General features: G+C 39.3%; 1 protein-coding gene across 1 annotated transcript in view; it reads right to left on the reverse strand.

The window, feature by feature from the left end:
* Positions 1-12,337, reverse strand: part of Mtpn (myotrophin) — a 33,693-nt gene extending 21,356 nt beyond the window's left edge. The window contains exon 1 of the mRNA XM_085683906.2: positions 12,052-12,337. Coding sequence (XP_085540032.1) covers positions 12,052-12,123 — 72 coding nt within the window. The 5' untranslated portion in view covers positions 12,124-12,337. The remainder of the gene's footprint in view (positions 1-12,051) is intronic.
* Positions 12,338-20,144: the final 7,807 nt, after the last annotated feature.

Genomic DNA, 20,144 nt, shown 5'->3' on the forward strand with positions numbered 1-20,144 from the left:
GTTAGATTCTGAAGGCCCACAGATAGGGCCGGAGACTGCAACTTTACTTCCAACACCACGACTGCTATTACTTTCAGACCTCAGCCAGAGTTTACTGTGACTGTGCTTATGACTGTGCATATTCTAGGCATGCTTCACCACAAAACTAAGAATATTAACAAATGATAAAGGAGAATGCAAAACAAAAAGCAGAGATATTAATTTTGTGCTTAAACATGTTTAAGTTAGTCATGTGTTTTATGTGGACAACAGCAAGAAAACTGATGAAAGCACTGACAAGAAGCACGCACCTCGGTTCTCTGCAGCTAAGGTCAAAGACAGCAACATTTACCAGGTTTATTCTCCCAGTCTTCTTCTTCAATCTTTGTCTATTTTCTTAGCTGGTCTTACCATGGAATAGAAACATGTATAGAAATCTGTAGACTGTGTATGCATGTGCATGCGTGCGTATGTGTAAAAACTACTGTAATATAAACAGAACACTGTACGGTTTGTTTAAGACTACCCCACTCCAATCCTGTGTGGCATACATTAAGAGGCACAGATTTCTCCTTTAACTCCAGATCTTTTCTATGGATCTTAAACTACACTAGGTTAGGTTCATGTGTACAACAGAAATACAGACATAAAAACGTTTGAAATTAAATGGCCACCTGACTCCTGCTGATAACTTTCTTTAGATGAAAAGAAACAAGTATTTCTCTTCCTTTGATTTCCAAATAAGCAGTTTGTGAAACCAAGATCTAAGGCATGAGTTCATATTGTACTGTCACAAGAGACTAATGTCCTCCAAAGCTACTAAAAAGCAGGCTATGTGTGACAATTTTGTAGGACAGCATGTAAATTAACACTAGACACCTGACTGAGTAGAAAGCAAACAACAAATGTATTAAATTCTACAGTTGAGCCAATGTTCAGTCAGTCTTAAGTATTCCCTGTCTCTTTAGAATAGATCAGAGTTTTAAGGTCGTAAGACCCTTCTAAGATGACTATTCTGGCCACCGCTTCCGACCTTCTCCCACATGCACCCTATTTTCTCACCCCACCCACGTCACTAGTTAAAACTTTCACCTGAGGATGCGATTTTGCAGAGAATTACATCACTGTACCAGTGACATTAAGAGTGTAGAGCAGTTCCAGAATTACAAACTACAGCAGAGAAGTGGGTTCAAATCTACCTGTGAAGGCAATGCAGTCAAAAGGTGAGAAAAGCTTTGATACCTTATCTGGAACTTTCTAATACTGAAAAACTGACAACAGAAAGTAAAAAGGTATGATATATATCTCCGACCTTTCCCCCGCCTTCTAAAAAGTTAATTGATATATAAATAAGCTATAAATCTTCAATGTTACTGATATTATTTAATAACATAAAGTTCATTGAAAGTAATGAATAGCAATTCCCACAACTATATTTAATAGGCACATGCTCAATTAATATATAATAATATAACCTCTTAAACTACTTATTACTAGTTAAAATCAAGACCACAGTGATCACTTTACAGTTGAACAGGGCACTCATCTCAGATAGCTTACTAACTGAGAGGTAGTTCACTGACAAACTACTTAAGGAACACTTCCGTAGTGGGCAGTGATGGCTGTAGATCTTCTACTAAAGATCTTACAGGAAAAACAGAAAAAAAAAATGTTACTATTCACAGTAATTAAAAAAAAATCACATTTAAGAATGAAGGTTACAAAATTTGGTGAGCAAGTACTTCAGGATTCGTGTGTATATATCGGTATATGTGTACATTATAGGGTTTTCTTATTTATATACCAGTACTAATAGAGTGAAAAACACAATGTGTTACAAAAAATTTTAATCATAAGGAAATGCAATGCCTAACTGTTGTCAAGTATTTTAAGGCAACAGTTTTAGCTATCTACCTTTCTGACCTATAATAAAAAGGGTCTGAAGAAGAACCTATGAAGTTAAGCCTCTAATGGTATTCCCCTACTCAAGCATTTACTTCAACTTAGCAATTTTTTGTTCAAAATAACCAGTTAAGTGATTCAAATTACAGAAAATCCTTAACTTTTATACAGTTAGTTTGTTTGCTAAATGACCCTTAATTTTTTTCCCCAAGGTCTGAAAGTTGTTAGTCAAACATATATTTTGCAACTAAAATAGTTAAGTTGTTCTAAAGAAAACTTTTATTTGTGGTATAAAACTAAAAGTTTAGTGGCTAAAGGTGTGTATATAATAAGAAGAAATGCCTAGCAAATTAAGAAACACATGCAAAATACTACGGTTTTATCTCAGTTTGGAAAAAAAAAAGACAAAAATGTAGCTTCATTTACAAGATACAAACTCAGTGACCCATAATTGGAATTCCTTCTGAAAACAATTGCGGTCTAGAAAGTATCTGCTATTTTATTCAGTGGATTACAGATACAAAGGTTATATTTGTAAATAAACCTGTGACAAGAGAAGGAAGCAGTGGGGAGGAAGAAGACTTTATTCCCCCCCCCATCCAATCATTGGTAGTCCTGACACATTCAAAGCATAATGATGGGAAAGGAACAGGAATGTTCGTTTGGAATGACTCAGATCAGAGCTGAAATCCTGGCCTCCTGTGACTTAGCTGTGAGAGCTAGGGAAAGTTACTCAGTTCTCACTTCACTGATTTACCTGCCTAGTTAAATAACACATGGATCGATATGTATATATTGCTGTGCTGACTATATACATACAACACAGTACTCAAAGAAAGGACATCCTTTGCTCATTACTGGAATTCTGATTTAAATCTGATATTTTAGTGTTGGTTTTTCTTTCTATTGGAAGCAAATACAAATTTATCATGGATCTTATAACACCTATTTTTTTAGAGTTGTATTGTACTGATAAAATGTTAAAGCTACTAGTAAGTTTTATCCATATTTCAAGTACTTAAGAAAAACAACTTGTTTGGAACTCACACAGTCATTGCATTTGCTGTTTTCTTGGACGCGCAAATGAACCCCCACTGAACACATATCCTTAGAAGTATTAACTTTTGCTGTGTTGACGCTTATCTAATACAATGGCTGGCACTGTAGGTGCTCAACTTGCTGAATTATGAATGAATCAGTGAAAACTGTGCTAACCAGCCTTCTCTTTCACTGCTGGAATTAGAACTCAAACCAGGTCATGGGACTTGCACCAGAGCTAGGGAAAGAATTCTAGAATATCTTGCTGAACACTTTGACAGCTGAAAAGAGTCTCTAGAAATTCCTTCAGTTTAAGAACGTAGGTTAATTTCTGTTTGCACATTTGTGAATAAAGATTTCTAATGCTCAATTTATAGAATGATCCCACATCTCTTGTCTAAGTTTCAAATTCACTGGAAACTATGCTTTTTTTGCTTAGAGAATTTTAGTTTAACATCTCACATATGGCTTTCCATGCTTTGGTTTTCATTACAGTTCAGTATCTTTAAACCATAAGGATTTCTGAAATGGATTTTCAGAAACACCCTCAAAATAAAACTTCTATTTTATCATGTATCTTACTTATTTTAGATGTCAAAATCTTGATAAAGAAGAAAATTTAGTCTACTGAATGAATTCATTTTTTTCAACTTCAGTCTTATGTAAAGATGAGTAATCCATGGCTAATGGGTCAAATCAAGACTGTTGCCTATTTTTGGTAAATAAAGTTTTATTGGAACACAAATAGCGCATTCAAGTCTTCAGTTGTTTACATACTATCTGTGCCTGCTTCTGCACAACAACAGAGAGAGAGACCATATGGCTGACAAGATCTAAAATATGTACTAACTGGTCATTTATGAAAACAAAGCCAAGTTTGCCAGCTTCTTGCCTTAGCCTTCTCTCTAAGCCTTCACTTAGTAAATAATCTGCACAGACAACATAAATAGCAAATATTATTGCACAGCTGCAACATGCAGTGAAGATTTGCTCTTTTTAGACACATTTGCTGTCTAAAAACCGTGTAAAATACGAGTTGGCAGCATCATGATCCTGTTTCAGATGAGAAGGCTGAAGCGTCAACAAGTTCTTTTAGGTTACTAGTAAGTAAAAACCTACTGATGATTCTTACTTTTCATAAAACATCAAATTTTGAAAACATTTAACTACAATTCCAAAATGGTGGACACAAGTCAAGTCAAAACTGGCAAGATATGTAGACAACTATTGTCACTAAAATCATGGGAAACTGCAGAAAGTTCACCAAGTTTACAACAACCAAGAGTTTGAATATGAAGGGCTATTTCTAAGGAAAAAAAAAATATCACTTAAACCAACTAGAGGTATGTATGGCAAACCAACTTTGAAAACAAGGAATGGCTAGCTTCTTCAAATATCAACCCAATTCAATTAAAATTTAACTAAACTGTATGGTAGATAATTGTGACAATAATTGGGAATACAAAGATAATTTGTTTTATTTTAAATAAAGATGATTTCTGACTTTAAAAATACAAAAAACCCAGGAAGAGTTGGCAACTAAAAAGGAGCAATAGAAGCCCATTTGGATTGACTAACAAGTCTAACACACTAACAAGGCACCAATGTAGTTCTCAGAATTGCTGAGCAGGTTGAAGAAATGCATAAGAAATAAGGCTTTCAGTCAAGAAATAAAAATTAAAATTGGCCATAAGAAGAGTATGGACAGGAGATGCACTGCTGTGGTTTTCTAAACTGAGTGTTGTCTTGCGCACTACATCCTTTACTGCCCTTCACTGTGCTTAAGCTTTTATATTCAGCTACAGTCAGAAGCATCCAATTAGTCATATTTGGGTTTTGCGCCATTTCCTGTGTGGGCAGGAGAAAGCAATTTATTTCTTGGATTTTGTTGTGGTGTGGGCCAGGCTTCACATTCCATCAAGATTCATATTGTACTGCAGGGAACTAACTCCACCAAATCAGAAAGGGGCTTCAATTGCTTGCAAGACTCCCCTCATGAGACAAATGCTCCACTAGCCATAGTATCTCACTGAATGTTTCTGGGGAAAGAGGGTTGCCTAGCTCTCAGAAGCACTATATAAATACACACACACACACACAAACTATATACTATATATATATATATATATACATATATATATATATGTAATACTAACTACTTGACATCTATAAATGCACCTTTTGGGTTTCCTTCTTTATTTTTTTAAAGCAGCCATTAAGGCAAAACTTGAATTCTCATTTTTCTCTCCTACTTCTCACTCTCCTTTCTCTGTCTACAGTCTACTAGGATTTATTCTGCAAAGTCAGAATTTGTCAGTTAACTCTGGCTCCCCGAAGTTCAAAAAAACTCTACAGCACAGACTCAGCAAGAAAGTTCTGTAAGAGATGCTGAGATGCAATTCTGGTCTAACTGCCCAAGCCGGGAGTTTTGTTTAACAAAACACATGAACCAAAACTCAAATATACACAGTGACAGGATCTGGAAGTAGTTTGTTCCCTAAGGGTTCATGTGCCGAAAGCTTGGTTCTCAAGGTGGTGATGTGAAAGCTGGTGAAATTTTAGGTGTGTGTGTGGTTGCTACTTTATTATCTAAGGCTCGGTGCTGCCCCTGGGAAGGGATTTAGGTAGTTCTTGGAGAGGCCAACTATCAAAGCCCGACTCTGACCTCTCAGCTCCCTAGCCTAGCTTCCCTGTCCTGTGGCTAGTTCCCACATCCCACCTCTGAATCTTGCCATCACTGTGGTGTGACACTGCCAACAGGGACCTCACCAGAACTGAGGCAGCGTCAGCTCCATGCTCCTGAACTTGCAGAGAGCCATGAACTAATTAAGCCACTTCTCATAATACTAAGTTGTATACTTTAGATAGTTCATTGTAGCATGTTAAAAAGCTGACCGACAAAAGCAGAAATTTATACCAAGCAGATGGAGCACAACAAAACCCCCAATATTCCCATAGAAGGAATATTAGTATAAAGTACTTCATTTGAAAACACAGTAGTTGATTTTGAAAAAGTATATTCATTTCAGATTTAGAAAAACCAAACTGAAGTCCCAATTGTAGAAGCAAGGTCCTAGTTAGGGCTTTTAACATGAAAGTTTTCCTTATGTAAGTGTTGGACTAGATGTTACTTTTTGTTGTTCTTATTCTAAAACAATTTAAAAACTTAGCATACAAAGTAATTGTCAGCGCCCCACAAGTAATAATCTGAATCATGGATTTTCACACATCTCTCAATATACTCTGTTCTAACTGATCCTTTTTTTTCCCCTGATCACAGGTTCTCTTCCTTTACTCAGTTTCCTCCCTTTGCATTCATGTCATATGGATCCTATTACCCTATCTTTGCCCCCATTCCCTTCAGATTCCTTTCTTCTCAAGATCTCCCTTCTGATTTCATGGCCTACACACATTTTTAAATGTTTACATATGAGAGAAAATAGTACTTGTCTTTCTAAGATTTGCTTACTTAACATAATAACTTACAGTTCCATCCACTTCTCTGAAAATGTTATAATTTCACTTTTCTTTATGCCTGTATAAATTTTATTCTGAAAATACACATTTCCTTAATCCATTCATCCGTCGATGTTCAAGTCAATTAGGTGTCTTTTAAGTGGCTTTGCTTATAAACGTACAAATATTAACAACAGCTAAGAAGCAATGAAAATTACCATGCGTGCTGGCTAGTTTTATGTCAACTTGACACAGGCTACAATCATTTGAGAGGAGAGACACTCAATTGAGAAAAATGCTTCCATAGATCAAGTTGTAGGACATTTTCTTCAATTAGTGATTGGTGGTAGAGGGCACAGCCCATTATGGGTGGTGTCACCCCTGGGCTGGTGGTCCTAGATTCTATAAAATACAGCAGGCTAAGTAAGCCATAAGGAACAAGTCAGGAATCAGCACTCCTGCATGGACTCTACATCAGCTCCTGCGTCCAGATTCCAGCACTAGCTGAGTTTCTGCTTCGGTTTCCCTCAATGGAATGTGAATTGGGATATGGAAGTCAAATAAACCTCTTCCTCAAGTTGCCTTTGGTCATGGTGTTCCAACACAGTAACAATAACCATAACTAAGACATCATGACAGTCACAATATTATATAATTCAGTAAACTACACTCAAAGAGATACACTGGGAACAAAACTGACATGACAAAAAACTCTCTTAATTTATAGGATTCATATAATCTGTAAATGGGCCAACTATATAATTTTATAAAACGAAAAAAATGTACAAGTAAGAAATGGGAATCAGATGTTGTGGGACACATCTTAACTGTAGGACCAGAAAGGGTTAGTCAGTTTAAGGCAAGGCTAGGCTACAGAGCAAGTTCCACGACAGACTGGACTAAAGAAAAAGATTCAAAACAAAGAAGGGGTGAGCACAGGACAGGGAAGAAAAAGAAAAACAAGCAGGGAAAGAATACAAATAGCTAATAATGTCCTAAAGTGTTCAACCTTAATCAAAATACAAATTAAAGCAACATACCATTTTTTACTTATCCAATGGTGAAATCAAAGAGTTTAGTGATATTTAGGGCTGTTCACAGTGCATTGTCTCTGGGCACCTAAAGACACCAAACTTTTTAGACTCAAAATGTGGATCTATTCTCAAAAGTTGTTAAAATACAAACATGATCACCCTAATATTGTTTAATGCAAAAATAAACTAGAAATAAAAGGCTTATCATAAATAATTCATTATACCATACCCATACTATGAAATATCACACACCATTTCAGAGTACCTAATTTCAATATATAGCATGTTTAGATAAATTAAGGAACTAAGAGCAAGAGCATTGTTTAAAGAACTTTTAAGTGGAGAAAATGGACGAGTAAATGAATTTCCAAAGTTTTTCTGAGATTAACTATACACACCACTTTAGAATGCTTAGCTGTGCTCACAGTTCAGAGGCTAGGATGAGAGGTCTTCAACTTTTAGTCCTAACTGCCGCATTTTCAAGATCTGTGTCCGAAGTAATCTGACTTTGATGCCCCCATCCCTGTGTATATGTGTATGTATGTGTGTGTAGGCCAGGAGCTGATGGGTGCCTTCCTTGATCATTGTCCACCTATTCACTAAAGCAGGGTCTCTTAAACCCAGAATTTGCTGATTCAGCTCATCTAGCTAGCCAGCTTTTTCTAGAGATTCTTTTTCTGCATCCTGGGGGCCGAAGAGCTGAACTCCAGTCCTCAGGCTTGGACAAGAAGTACTTTATCTGCTGGGCCATTTCCCTAAGCACCTCATTTTACTTCTTAAGATTACTAGGATAGTAGGATTACGACCTAATTTTTGTTTTCTGTATATTTTTTAAAGATCCTGTTTTTATTTCATCTAAGAAAAAAGACAGAGTATAACAGAAAGATAAATATTTAAACTGCATTAAATTTCATTGATAGCACCTTTATTTTCCAAAAGCTGATAAAAGCTTTCTTACAGGCAAGTGATAAAATGTTGTAAGAAAAACACCCTGCTAATTTAAAAATGTTTAAAAAAGTAAACAAGTTGACATAAAGCAATAAATAGAAGATGATGGACTCTGGACCACTTTAAAATTGGCCTCTCTCTCTCTTTTTAGAAAAGTGGAAAAAGATCCTAGTAAGTCTTGCAATTTTGAAAGATTAGACTTGATATATCTCTTTTGACTCAAGAGATCCAATCCTTCACATGGTGAGCTCCTGTTGCTTGCTAAGCCTATTAGAGTGTCAAAGCCAGATGTAATTAGAATGGGGGTTGGAGAAAAACCACAGAGAAAGGAAGTTAGAGACCTAATGTATAGTGTTTCAGAGCCAGAGAAACAGAAGTACACATCAACCAGAGAGTGTACATATTAGAGCTGTTGGAGAATCTACAGACTCCTCACCAGCACGCCACTGAAGGAATCTTGGATTCTCAAAGGCTACGGTAGAGTCTACCTCTAAATAGACTCAAGGGACCATTATCACCCTGCCCAATCTTTAATTTTTATGTACACAGTAGTAACACATCTCCTTAGTTATCTGAGACTGTTTAGAAGTGAAGGCCAAGAGCATGTGAAGTAGTTAATATCAAGGAATTCTGAAAGCCCTTCATAGCCTGTGAAAGTGAGTTCAAATCTCACTCCTACTACCCGCTCAAGAACTTCAAGATCTTGGGTGAATTACTTATTTTTACCTCTAAATGTCTAAAATTACACTCATGGGTTGATGTGATAATAATATCTACATATTACACCACAAAGGTCAAATACAGAAAATGTTAAGATTCTTTTTTTAAAAAGTGTTTATGCAATTACGAATAGACATTTCAGTAACTTAGTTATCCATTTCTTCCTAAAGCTAACATACACCATTACCTTTTTCTGGATGATCACAACTACAAACATAAGTACTAAGTTTATGATTATAAAAAAAATTTTTCACAAGCTACCAAATAATCATCTTACAGATACATACTGTAAAAGACAGTCTGATGAGAATGTAAATTTACCAGATACTTGTCTTTATGCTAATTACTTCTAAACTGTTGTGTGTAATAAAAAAGCCCTCTCTGTCTTCATGCAGTCAGGACTACGTTCTTCTATCAAGCCTCGTATTTTCTTAATGAGTTGACTCTAAGCCTTAGGAAGCTAAGGAAATGGAAAAAAAAAACCACAACTACTTCAAAGCAGATTGATACAGCTTTGAAAAAAGGGTTTTCTTTAGATATAGACAGCCTTTGGTTTAAATCCAAGTTGGGTTAGTCTGCAACCTTGTCAAATGAACTTCTCCAAAACTTACTTTTCCCGTTCTTAAAATGGGAATATAGAAACAGGATGGTAGGCCGGGTGGTGGTGGTACACACCTTTAATCTCAGCACTTGGGAGGCAGGAGCAGGCAGATCTCTGTGAGTTCGAGGCCAACCTGGTCTACAAGAGCTAGTTCCAGGATAGGCTCCAAAGATCCAGAGAAACCCTGTCTCAGAAAAAGAAAGAAAGGAAGGAAGGAAGGAAGGAAGGAAGAGGGTGGTAAAAAATACATTAGAAAATGAGTAAAAAAATCTAAGTGCTTTCTACCACTGTGCAACATAAACTACCTAGTGATGGTAATCACTACCACATAGCTAGTGAAGTTTATTAGAGCCATAGCTAAGGGAGAACTTTCTACTAGGAAGATAAACTTTTAATATGTGAAACTCCTTAGGGTTACACTGGAGATCCGAAGATGAAAAAGAACATAGCATCTATCGTCCAGAGGCTCAGGGCCTAATGCAGGACAAATACAAAGCAACATCACAGTGACCTGCAAATGAAACAACATTAAGAAGCTGAGTTCCCTTTCAAGTTGAATTTTTTTTTTTTTCCTGGAAGAGGTGATACTTAGGCTAAGAGGGCAAATATGAAGTTAGCTTGGAGGCTAACTTGTGAAGCTGACTTGGCCGAACAGGATGTAAGTGCACACGGCCAAATCTACTGCAAGAAATACAAGGCAGGATCTGGAGCAGAGCCTCCAGACAAGCGAGAAAAACAGGCCCTCAACACATCACAATGGTCCAGTAAACCAAAAGACAAGTGAAGCAGAGTCTAAGATGCAGAGTCTACCATTAAGGTAGAGAAGGAAGTTCACTGAGAAAAATAACATGCTTAAATAAATCCTGATCCCTTCAGCTAACTATCTAAGATGACCAGGATGGGGTTGGGCAAACTAAGTCAAGAAAACAGAGTGTGGGCTGGAGAACTGCAGGAGCCAACTAGAAAGCGACAACGGAGTCTCTGACAACCCTCAGCTCTTCAGGAGAATCCCCCAGCTTCCACCTGGGCTGAACGGTTTAGTCAGGAACTTAACTTGGAGAAGATAGAAACAATTTCAAGCATGTTATTTTGTAACCAAGTTCAGTTAGTCTCATCAATATTTTGTATTTCAAATCACTTAAGTTTGAGCAGGCTAGGAATAACCAAGGCCACTCATTTTGAGAGAGCAGTGTGGTGATCCACCACTGGTTGATGTTTTCTTTCACCCAGCATTCAAAGAGGTGGTGATTCAGGTTTCAGTCTACTGCTAAGGCGGTTCAGAAGGTAGCCTGTCTTAAACATCCACTGCACACAGCTAAGCGGATCAAATTCATGGGAAAAGTCTAAACTGTAATGACATTAAGGGGAGAAAAGACTATCAGCCTTGTATAATCATGTGGTTATTTTAAAACAAAACACAAACAACACCCCCACCCTCTAAATAAACCTGCTTGTTTGCTTTTCTACCACAGGCCCATGAAGCAGGATGCCACGGCTCACACCTTTGAATTGAAATCTTGACCACAGGTTCACATTTTTGGAAGACGACCAAGATGCTCACAGAGGTCAAAAACTTAAGACTTCCAGAAAAATCACTTTAAAAACTACTAAGTTCTCCTTAAGATTAAAAAAAAGTTGCAGTTTTAAGATCCAAAGGCAGGACAGCTTAAAACTTTTCAAGTCCCTCACAAGGTGAATTTGTTTCTATTAATTTGGGTTTCGCTTTGAATTTGGCGTTCTTAATCATATTTTCTTACCCGCAAATACAACATGAGTAGACCGCAGTCCCACTTCCTATACGCACACGGGCTCCAAATGAAATCAATGGAGGACCCAAAGTTAAAATGCCTTTGAAAAACTCCTCAGATTTCCTAACCACTACAGATGCCAAATGACAACCTTATCACTCGAAGAGAATAAACACACACACAACAGTGTAGTGGAGGGGAGGAAAAAGGCCACACCCAAAGTTAAGACTTCACAGTGAAGTGACACCAAGTTTCAGAAATTGAACTCTGGCTATTTTGAGCACTTTATTTCACGGTTAACGAATGTCTCCGGCTTCTTCCTATTCCCACCAGGCCCCAAGTTCAAGAAATCGTTCCGGATTCTAACTGCTAAGGTTACTTCTTAGTAACCCGCAAGTCCAAGATGGAGAACTGTCCCATTCAAAGAAAAGATTGCAGTAACGGGTCTCTTAACGACCGAGAGGGGCGACCAAGGCGCCAGGTACCCGAGGGGGCCAGCAAGGCCACAGCCGCCGTAGCGACGCGGCGGTTACCTGGCACCGAGCAGCAGCGTCTCTCCCGCCTGCCTAGCTGCCGGCGCGCTCCGGGCTTCACGGTCCCGCCACCTCCGCGCATCCCCGCTCACCTTGGCCACATAGTCCTTCACCTCGTCCAAGTCTCCGTTCTTCAGGGCCCACATGAACTCCTTGTCGCACATCACTGCAGCGGGCTGGGCCGGCAGGCCGGGCACAAGTGGCGGGTACGCCCAACAAGGGGACACGAGGAAACGACGCGCCTCGGGCCGCCGCGTGGGCGAGGCTGTGAGCTGCGACGACCGTTGGGGCGGGAGAAAGTTCTTTTGCAGCCGCTGGGCCCAGCCGAACAGGTTCCGCCTGGCTGGTGGCGAGAAGCAGGACGTTTGCACTTCCGGTTCACGCCCCGCTAGGACCCGCCTCCAACTTCCTCTTCCTCTTCCTCTCGACGGAACGCCCCGCTCCGTACCCCGCCCGGGCTGCCTACCTCCGAGGGCCACTTGTGCGCAGGCTCGGTGTCCGGGCTTGCCAACGCGGAGAAGAGGAGGGGCGTGGTCCAGTGGGCGGGACCGAGGGACTGAGTGACAGAGATCCTGGAGGTTCCGAATGTCAGGAACCAAACCTGGGACAGTTACAAAGTTTGGGGTGAGATTAGGACACTCCCAGTCCTCTACAGAAGGGAAAATGTTAGTTTTCGAGAGCTCACTTTATAATAATGCCAAGAAGTGTCTACTTTAGGTCGTCTCCGTCTCTCTCCCATTTAAATCATTAACAAAGAAAAACAAACTGAACAACTCACTCTCAAAAAAAATTTGAGAATTTCATCTATACACACAATGTATTTTGATCAAATTCACCCCAGATTCTGTCCTTTCCACCACTTTTCCTTCCCAATTTTATACTCCCTCTCAAAAAAAAAATCCAAAACAAACCCACCCCCAAAACAAAAACTTTATTTTTATTTATGTGGATGAGTGTTTTGCTTCAGTCTATGTACTTATGCAAACTGCATGTGTGCAGGTGTCTGAGGAGACAAGGAGAGGCATCAGATCTCGGAGCTGAAGCTACAGTTGTGAGCCTCCATCTAGACCATGCTGGAAAGCAAACCTGGGTCCTCTGCAAGAGCAGTAAGTGCTCTTAACCTCTGAGTCATCTCTCCCACACTTCTTTTCATTTTGAGCCCACCGAGGCCACTTAGTGCTTCCTGTGTGTGTATACATGTAGGACCTGCTTTGTTTTGCCTTGAGGCCTCATACTGAATTTCTATTGGGTAGGTCTCTAGCCTCCTTTCTCTCCTATGTCCCCATTACCACTCCTGCCTTTTCTCCTTTCTTTCCTCAACTATGCAGTACTGTTTGAGATTGGTGAACCCACTACCCACCAGGAGGAAATAAAAACGAAAGAATCAAGCAAGTTTTGTCCAGAAGGAAATATTCAACACACAGTTGAGACAACAATGCCAGTTTGTTTCTTTTTAAATTGTATACTTCGGTGCGTAAAGTACAGATCTATGTATATGGGCACGGGTGTGCTACTGTCTCCACGTGAGAATCAGAGGACACTTGTGGAAAGAGTTCATTTCTTCTAGTTTGTGGGTCCTGAGGACTGACCTTAGGTCACCATCAGACTTCACTGCACGAATCTTTACCGTTTGAGACGTCTTGCTAAGTCAACAATGTGAATTTAGGGCATTGGTACTGTGCACTGTGTTCCATGGTGGGGACACTGAGTGTCTGATGGGGATTAAAACTCAGTGTGTGATTTCCTAGCTAGCAAGTGACATCTAACTAACATGTTCAGTATAATTAGCATTAAAAATGTGTGTGGTTTAAAAACCACTTATTTTTTAATTGATTTATAACTACAGAACCATTTTTTTCTGAAGTTAGTTGTGTTCTTAGGATTGGACTGAAATATCTTATAATACGATTACCTGGTGGTTGCTATTTTATAATCTTAATGATTCAAACATGTGTATATACCCAGGAACACTGAGCAAAAAAAAATTTTACTGAAACTATTATGCATATAGAATATTATTATCCAGTAAATAATTAAACCAAACTAGTTTACTTCTGTTCTACAAAGTCCAGAGGTTGATAGCACAGAGTAGAATGGAAGCCATAGGATTTTAAGTACATGATGCACTCTGACAGATTTTGTGTCTTCCCCAAGTTATTTAACCCCCTTTGCTTCAAATTTCGCAGCAAAACGATGCTGTTTGGTGAGTATGTGTGCATTTGCTGTCGTTTAGTAACAATTGAGAAAAGACTTCTCATCACAAAGCAAACCTGTGAATTGTTAACAGCTGCTTACAGTGTTGTTCATTCTAGCTCTGATGGTCGAGAATATGAATCTATATGCCCAACAACAGCTTCTTTCTGGAAGAAAGCTTCAGTAAAAAAAAAAATGATGAGGCAATTTTGATTCCTCACAGACTTTCTGAGAGATCTCCGAGATACAGGCCAGGGCAGCTCTTGGTTCGTCACGAGACTTCTGTGTGATCTACTTTTACATTCAGTGTCTCACTTGATTGTCCCAAGCTTGGCGTGTTTAAAATAGACTCTTGTGGCATAAATTCTGGACTTCAATAATTCTCTAGTCTTCCTGTTCTATAAATGACCTTACCGATCACCTGCTCACCAAAACCAGAAACGTGAAAGTCACGACAGCTCCGGCCAGTCCCAACTTTCCCCTACCCCAACCTTTAAAGCCTCACAAAATACTTTGAAGTTGGTTGACTTCTTGGAGATTTCAGCACTGACCCCTACATTTGCCCAAGATGTTATTGCTGTCTGCAAAAGAGATCCCTGTAGAAGATCTCAGTTTTACTTTCACCCTGTTGCAGGTCATTTTTTTTTTCATATAGAGTCACTGTTTTAAGCCCAAGGGAAGCATTCCTTGTTGTAAGTGCTGAGCAGCTTCCTACTGTACGTCTTGTCTTCTCTGCCCCACAGATCAGGGCTTGCTGTGATCTCCCCTGGAGAGTTCAATTCCATGACAGCCCCCTCCCCGCCACCATTGCTGTTTGAGTCTCCACATATCTCGCCTTCTGTCATTTTCAGGAAAAGCCAGGCACACTCCAGCCTGTGGGCTTCATGTGTGTTATTTCCTGTCTAATTCTTATTGCCTCTTTTCAATCATTGGGATTTGCTTGCAGATGTTACCTTGAAGAGAGTTTTCTAAAACTATTTACTTCAGTCATATAGCCCCCCTCTTTTTCCAATTCACAATGATTATTCTAAAGATTTTCTTATTTTTTTTTTACTTACCTATGTTGGAAGATCTTTATGGTATTCTATAAATGCTTCCTTTTGTATGCCAATACCATTCTAGGTGCAAGAGATGATTGCTCTTCCTGGATTCTTTGTAGTTGAGTAATGTCATGTAACTAATTTTGGACTATTACTATGAGTACACATAATAAAGGCCACTTTTAGGCTGGCTGGTTCAAGACTTTAGCACCCAGTTTCCCCTTCTGCTGTAGCAATAGACAACATTCAGGGCAGTGACTACATCGGCAGCCAGGAGTCCTGAAGGAACATAACCACAGAGTTTGTCCCGTCCTATGATGAATATGTAATATGAATGAAATAATTCTTTGGTTTAAACCAATGAGACTTGGATTTGATTTCTGGAGCAGCACTGAGCCAATCTTGATGAATACAGAACTAATTTCCAGTTTGAAGAAGTGGCTGGAACAAAACCAGTGTATAAATGACTCCGTCTTAAGGACCAGCTAGTACACAGAAACGGAAGGGACAGAAGTCATGAAGACATTGACTCATAGTCGCAGGAACAAAAGGTTGGGAAAGACTATCATGGGAACATGGCGCAGCCTGGGAGCAGATAATGTAACCCATAAACTTGTAGCAGGAGCGGAGGAGGCTGGATCTGGAGGCTCCATTCTCCGTGTTGGAAATAGTGATTATCTAAAACAGTACAGGAAAAGTTCAGTGTAAAAATAACTGTCTAGTTTGCAAATAAAAATGCAAGGGAGCCCAAGAGATGCCTCAGCATTTAAGGGTGTGTACTGCTCTTGGAGAAGGGAGTTCAGGTCTCAGCATCCAAGTATGGGCAGCTTGTAAGCCACTGCCTGCAACTCCAGTGATCTCATGTCTTCTGTTCTTCATTGTCACTGGCTCTCATGCATACGTTCCCACACACAGAGACAGGTATGTATACATAGTTAAAAATAGAATATTTGAAAAACAAAATTTATTATAGGGAGCCAAAAATGTGGAAATATAAGTAACTAGAAGAAACAAGTGATTTTCACTTTTAGTTATTAAAAATAAGCAAAAATGAGAGGAGAAAGTGAGAAGAGACTGGAGGGGTGAGAGAGTGAGGAAAGAGAGGGAGAGAGACAGAGACAGAGAGAGGCAGAGAGAGAGAGAGACAGGGTTGATTAGAATGTAGACTTGAAGACAGGATCTCATTCTAGATTAAAGTGGTATCTCCGTGAAACTTTTCAGCAGTCCACAATAGCACATGTATTGCTAGCCTATAGGCTGGAAGAAACAAGAAATAAATAAGCAAGGGACGACAATGGCTGGAATGCATTTGGATCAACTGTAGAAGTAGCTGACTGAAGTTCTGAGAATGAGGCCAAAATACCTATCGGTCACATTTATAGGAAACTGTGGATAGTCTTGAAATGACCCAGGGTCTCTTCCTCTGTCTCCAGAAAGTAGTTTGAGAAAGTTGCTGCTCAAACTCCAATACTTACTCAAGATGACAGGTAAGAGCATGAAAGAACCCTTCAGGAGGGTATAGATAAGAACTGCCCATGCCATAAACTGGAGGAGGAAGGCACTATGGATTGGAACTGGGGCCTAATCAAAAGGCATCCCCTCCCCCAAGGGGGCTACTTGCAACAGCTGTGCAAGGTTGCAAAATAGCCATAGACTATGATTGGTGCCTCTATCCCGTTCTTCCTCTTTCTGAATGGGAGTGGTTATTGTGGTTATCACGTTCCCACATACATCTGCATACTAGGTTCAAGGGAAGGATTCTCTGCTGCTCAGTTCCTCTGTCTCCAGGTCAACAAAAGGCATAAAATCCCCACCGTGAGACCCTGGATGTTGAGCTTGATGCTCCACTGCCCTGTGTGGTTTGTTTGTTTTGTTTTTGTGGTTCTGAGGATTTGAACCTAGAGCCTTTCACATGCTAGGAAAGCACTCTACCACTGAGCTACGTTACCCGGCAAGCTTGATGTTCTAATAGCATAAAACTTCTGGGGTTATTTTCCTCAGAAGACATTTTACATTTATTTTGCATATGGGAAAAAGCATAATAATCTCAATATCTAAGGACCAGAAGGGCAAACTGATTATCACTAGTTTTTGCTCTTGCTTCCTCCTATGGGGAGGTCACTTTTTGGTCCCTAGGGCTTACATGTGGCCTTGTGACTAGTTCTGGCAAGTGAGCTGTGAACATTTAACACTGAAGAAAACAGCTGAGCATTTGATAGCCGTTGTGCATTTTTCTAGTACTCTTTTCCAGATATAGTGGCAACCATCGACCCAGGTTCTGGAGAAACCATGTCAAGAAGACTTCCTTGTTACCCATAATAGACATGTAATATCATGGAGGAATGTTTTATACTGAACAACACTTTTACCCATAATAGACATGTAATATCATGGAGGAATGTTTTATACTGAACGTCACTAAAATTTCAGGCATTGCATGCCATAGTGAAATAACACAGTCCATCTTCAATAATACAAGTATTTCTTGTCTATCTCTTGAATTACAGTGCAATATACTACAGGATAGAAGTTTAAAAATATATTGTAGTTTTTAAAGACAGGAAATCTAAGATCAGATGAGAGCATTATTGAGTAATGGTTGATTACTCAATAATGATTTTTTGGTCTCTCCCCATTGTAGGGGAAAGAGAGAGTTAATGTGTTAACTATAATATTCCATCCCTGAATTGTGGGCTTGTAATTGATTTCTTCTTTATACTTTTATAAACTTCCTAAATTTTATAAATAAACTATATTTATTATATATTTATGGTAGAATATGTTCAATTTAGTTGAAGGACCATGATAATTACATTACGTCTATAATGACTGAGCAAGAAGAAGCAATGAAACAGGCCTTATTCTGTTTGTTCTTCAACATAACCGAGACTTAGAACAAATAATCCACACACTTTTATTTAGTGCCCTGCTGTAGTGAAAGGAGCAGTGGGCAGCTTCCTGCCACCCAGCTCCTGGCGGGCTGTGTTCCTGCCTGGATCCTGGTTAGCTTACCCCCGAAATAATTCCACGGAAACTGTATTCATTTAAACACTGCCTGGCCCATTATATCTAGCCTCTTCTTGGTTAACTCTCACATATTAATTAACCCATTTCTAATAACCTGTATATAACCACGTGAATGTGACTTATGGGGATGAGTCTAACCTACGTCCGTCTCGGTGAGGAGAGCCATAGCATCTGCCTGACTCTGCTTTTTTCTCCCAGCATTCTGTTTGGTCTACTCTGCCTATTTAAGCTGCTTTCCTATCAAAAGGCCAAGGCAGTCTCTTTATTTAACCAATGAAAGCAACACACAGACAGAAGACCCTCCTACATCACCCTGCACTGTGTCAGGAATCAGGAAGAAAGTAGGATTGAGAATAAGCACTGTGTGAAGATTTTAATGAGGATGACCATGTCTTAGGCTTATCACTGCTTGATGAAACACCATAACCAAAGCAACTTGGGGAGAAAAGAACTTATTTGGCCTGTGGTCAGGGTTTAATAAATAATCAATAAATAAATTTTCTCTATAGAGAAAGAATTTATTCGGCTTACACTTTCTCATCACCTTCAATGACTATTGAAGAAATTCAGGACAGGATCTTAAACAGGGCAGGAACCTGGAGGCAGGAGATGATGCAGAGGCTGTGGAAGAGTGCTGCTTACTGACTTGTTCCTCCTGGTTTGCTCAGCCTGTTTTTTTTTGTTGTTTTTGTTTTTGTTTTTGTTTTTTTTTGTTTTTTTTAGTAGAGCCATCTCAGGGGTGACCTAAGGACAATGGGCAAACACATTAATTCTCCATCAGTCACTTTAAGAAAATGTCCTGTAGGCTTCCCTAGAGCCCAATCTTATGGAGCCATTTTCTCAATTGAGAAACTAGTGACATAAAACTAGCCAGTACAGCTCCACCTTCCCCCACTAGGCTCACATATTTGAATTCTTGCCTCCCAGTTAGTGGAAATGTTTGGGAAGGATTAGGAGGCATGCCTTTGTTGGAGTAGGTGTGGCCTTGTTGCCAGAGGTTTGCCACTGAAAATAAGCTTTGGGGTTCAAAAGCCCACACCAAGCCTTGTTTTCCCGCCTTTCTATCTCTCTGTTGCTTGAGAGCTCAGTTACTGATCCAGCGCCATGCCTGTCTGCTTCCTGCCTTGACGATCATGGACCTCTAAAGGCCCCAAATAAGTGCTTTCTTTTATAAGAGTTGCCTTGATCATGGTGTCTCTTCACAGCAACAGAACAGTAACTAAGACATGCTTGGAGGAAACAGAGAATAAAATAAATTCCTAAGATAACTCAGGTCAGGCTAAGTGTTAGGATGAAGATTAAGAATGTGTGGTTATAATGAATATCATTTGTGGGAAGTCAACTTTAGCTATATAAAGAAGTTAAATAAAGAAGGCTTCTCAGAGAGGGAACATCTAAAGTGAGACAAAGAGAAACTCACTCAATTTTCTGCAGCAGAATGTTCCAGGCAGACAGAACACTAATCTCAAAGGTCAAGGTAAGCATAGGCTTGGTGGAGTCAGGGATTAGGTTGTCTATAATGGTAAAAATGGGCAAGTGAAGAGTCAAGGCAAAGTGTGACGATAATTTGGACCTGCTGAATTGTTCTAAGATAACAAAGATAATAAAGTATCATCGATACTTTTCCAACATAGTGAGAACAACCTCAGTGCGGATCTAGCACTAAGACCATGTAGAAAGTCTATGTGAATATAGCTTTTAGCTGCTCATTCATCTTAAATTGTCTTCAAGTCACATATATTACTGTGTAGGCTTAGTGTCCTGATCATCTAGCATTTTAATAATTTCAGGTTTTAGGAGAGTTAAGAGTTTTAGTGGTTTTGGTGGGAAATGTTTCCTATAGGTTTAGGTATTTGAAGAGCTCATCTCCAGTTGGTGGCACTGTTTAAGATGACTCTGGAACATTTAGGATGTGGCATCTTGCT

Source organism: Myodes glareolus, chromosome 25, assembly GCF_982192425.1.
Source record: "Myodes glareolus chromosome 25, mMyoGla1.1, whole genome shotgun sequence".
Classification (NCBI taxonomy): domain Eukaryota; kingdom Metazoa; phylum Chordata; class Mammalia; order Rodentia; family Cricetidae; genus Myodes; species Myodes glareolus.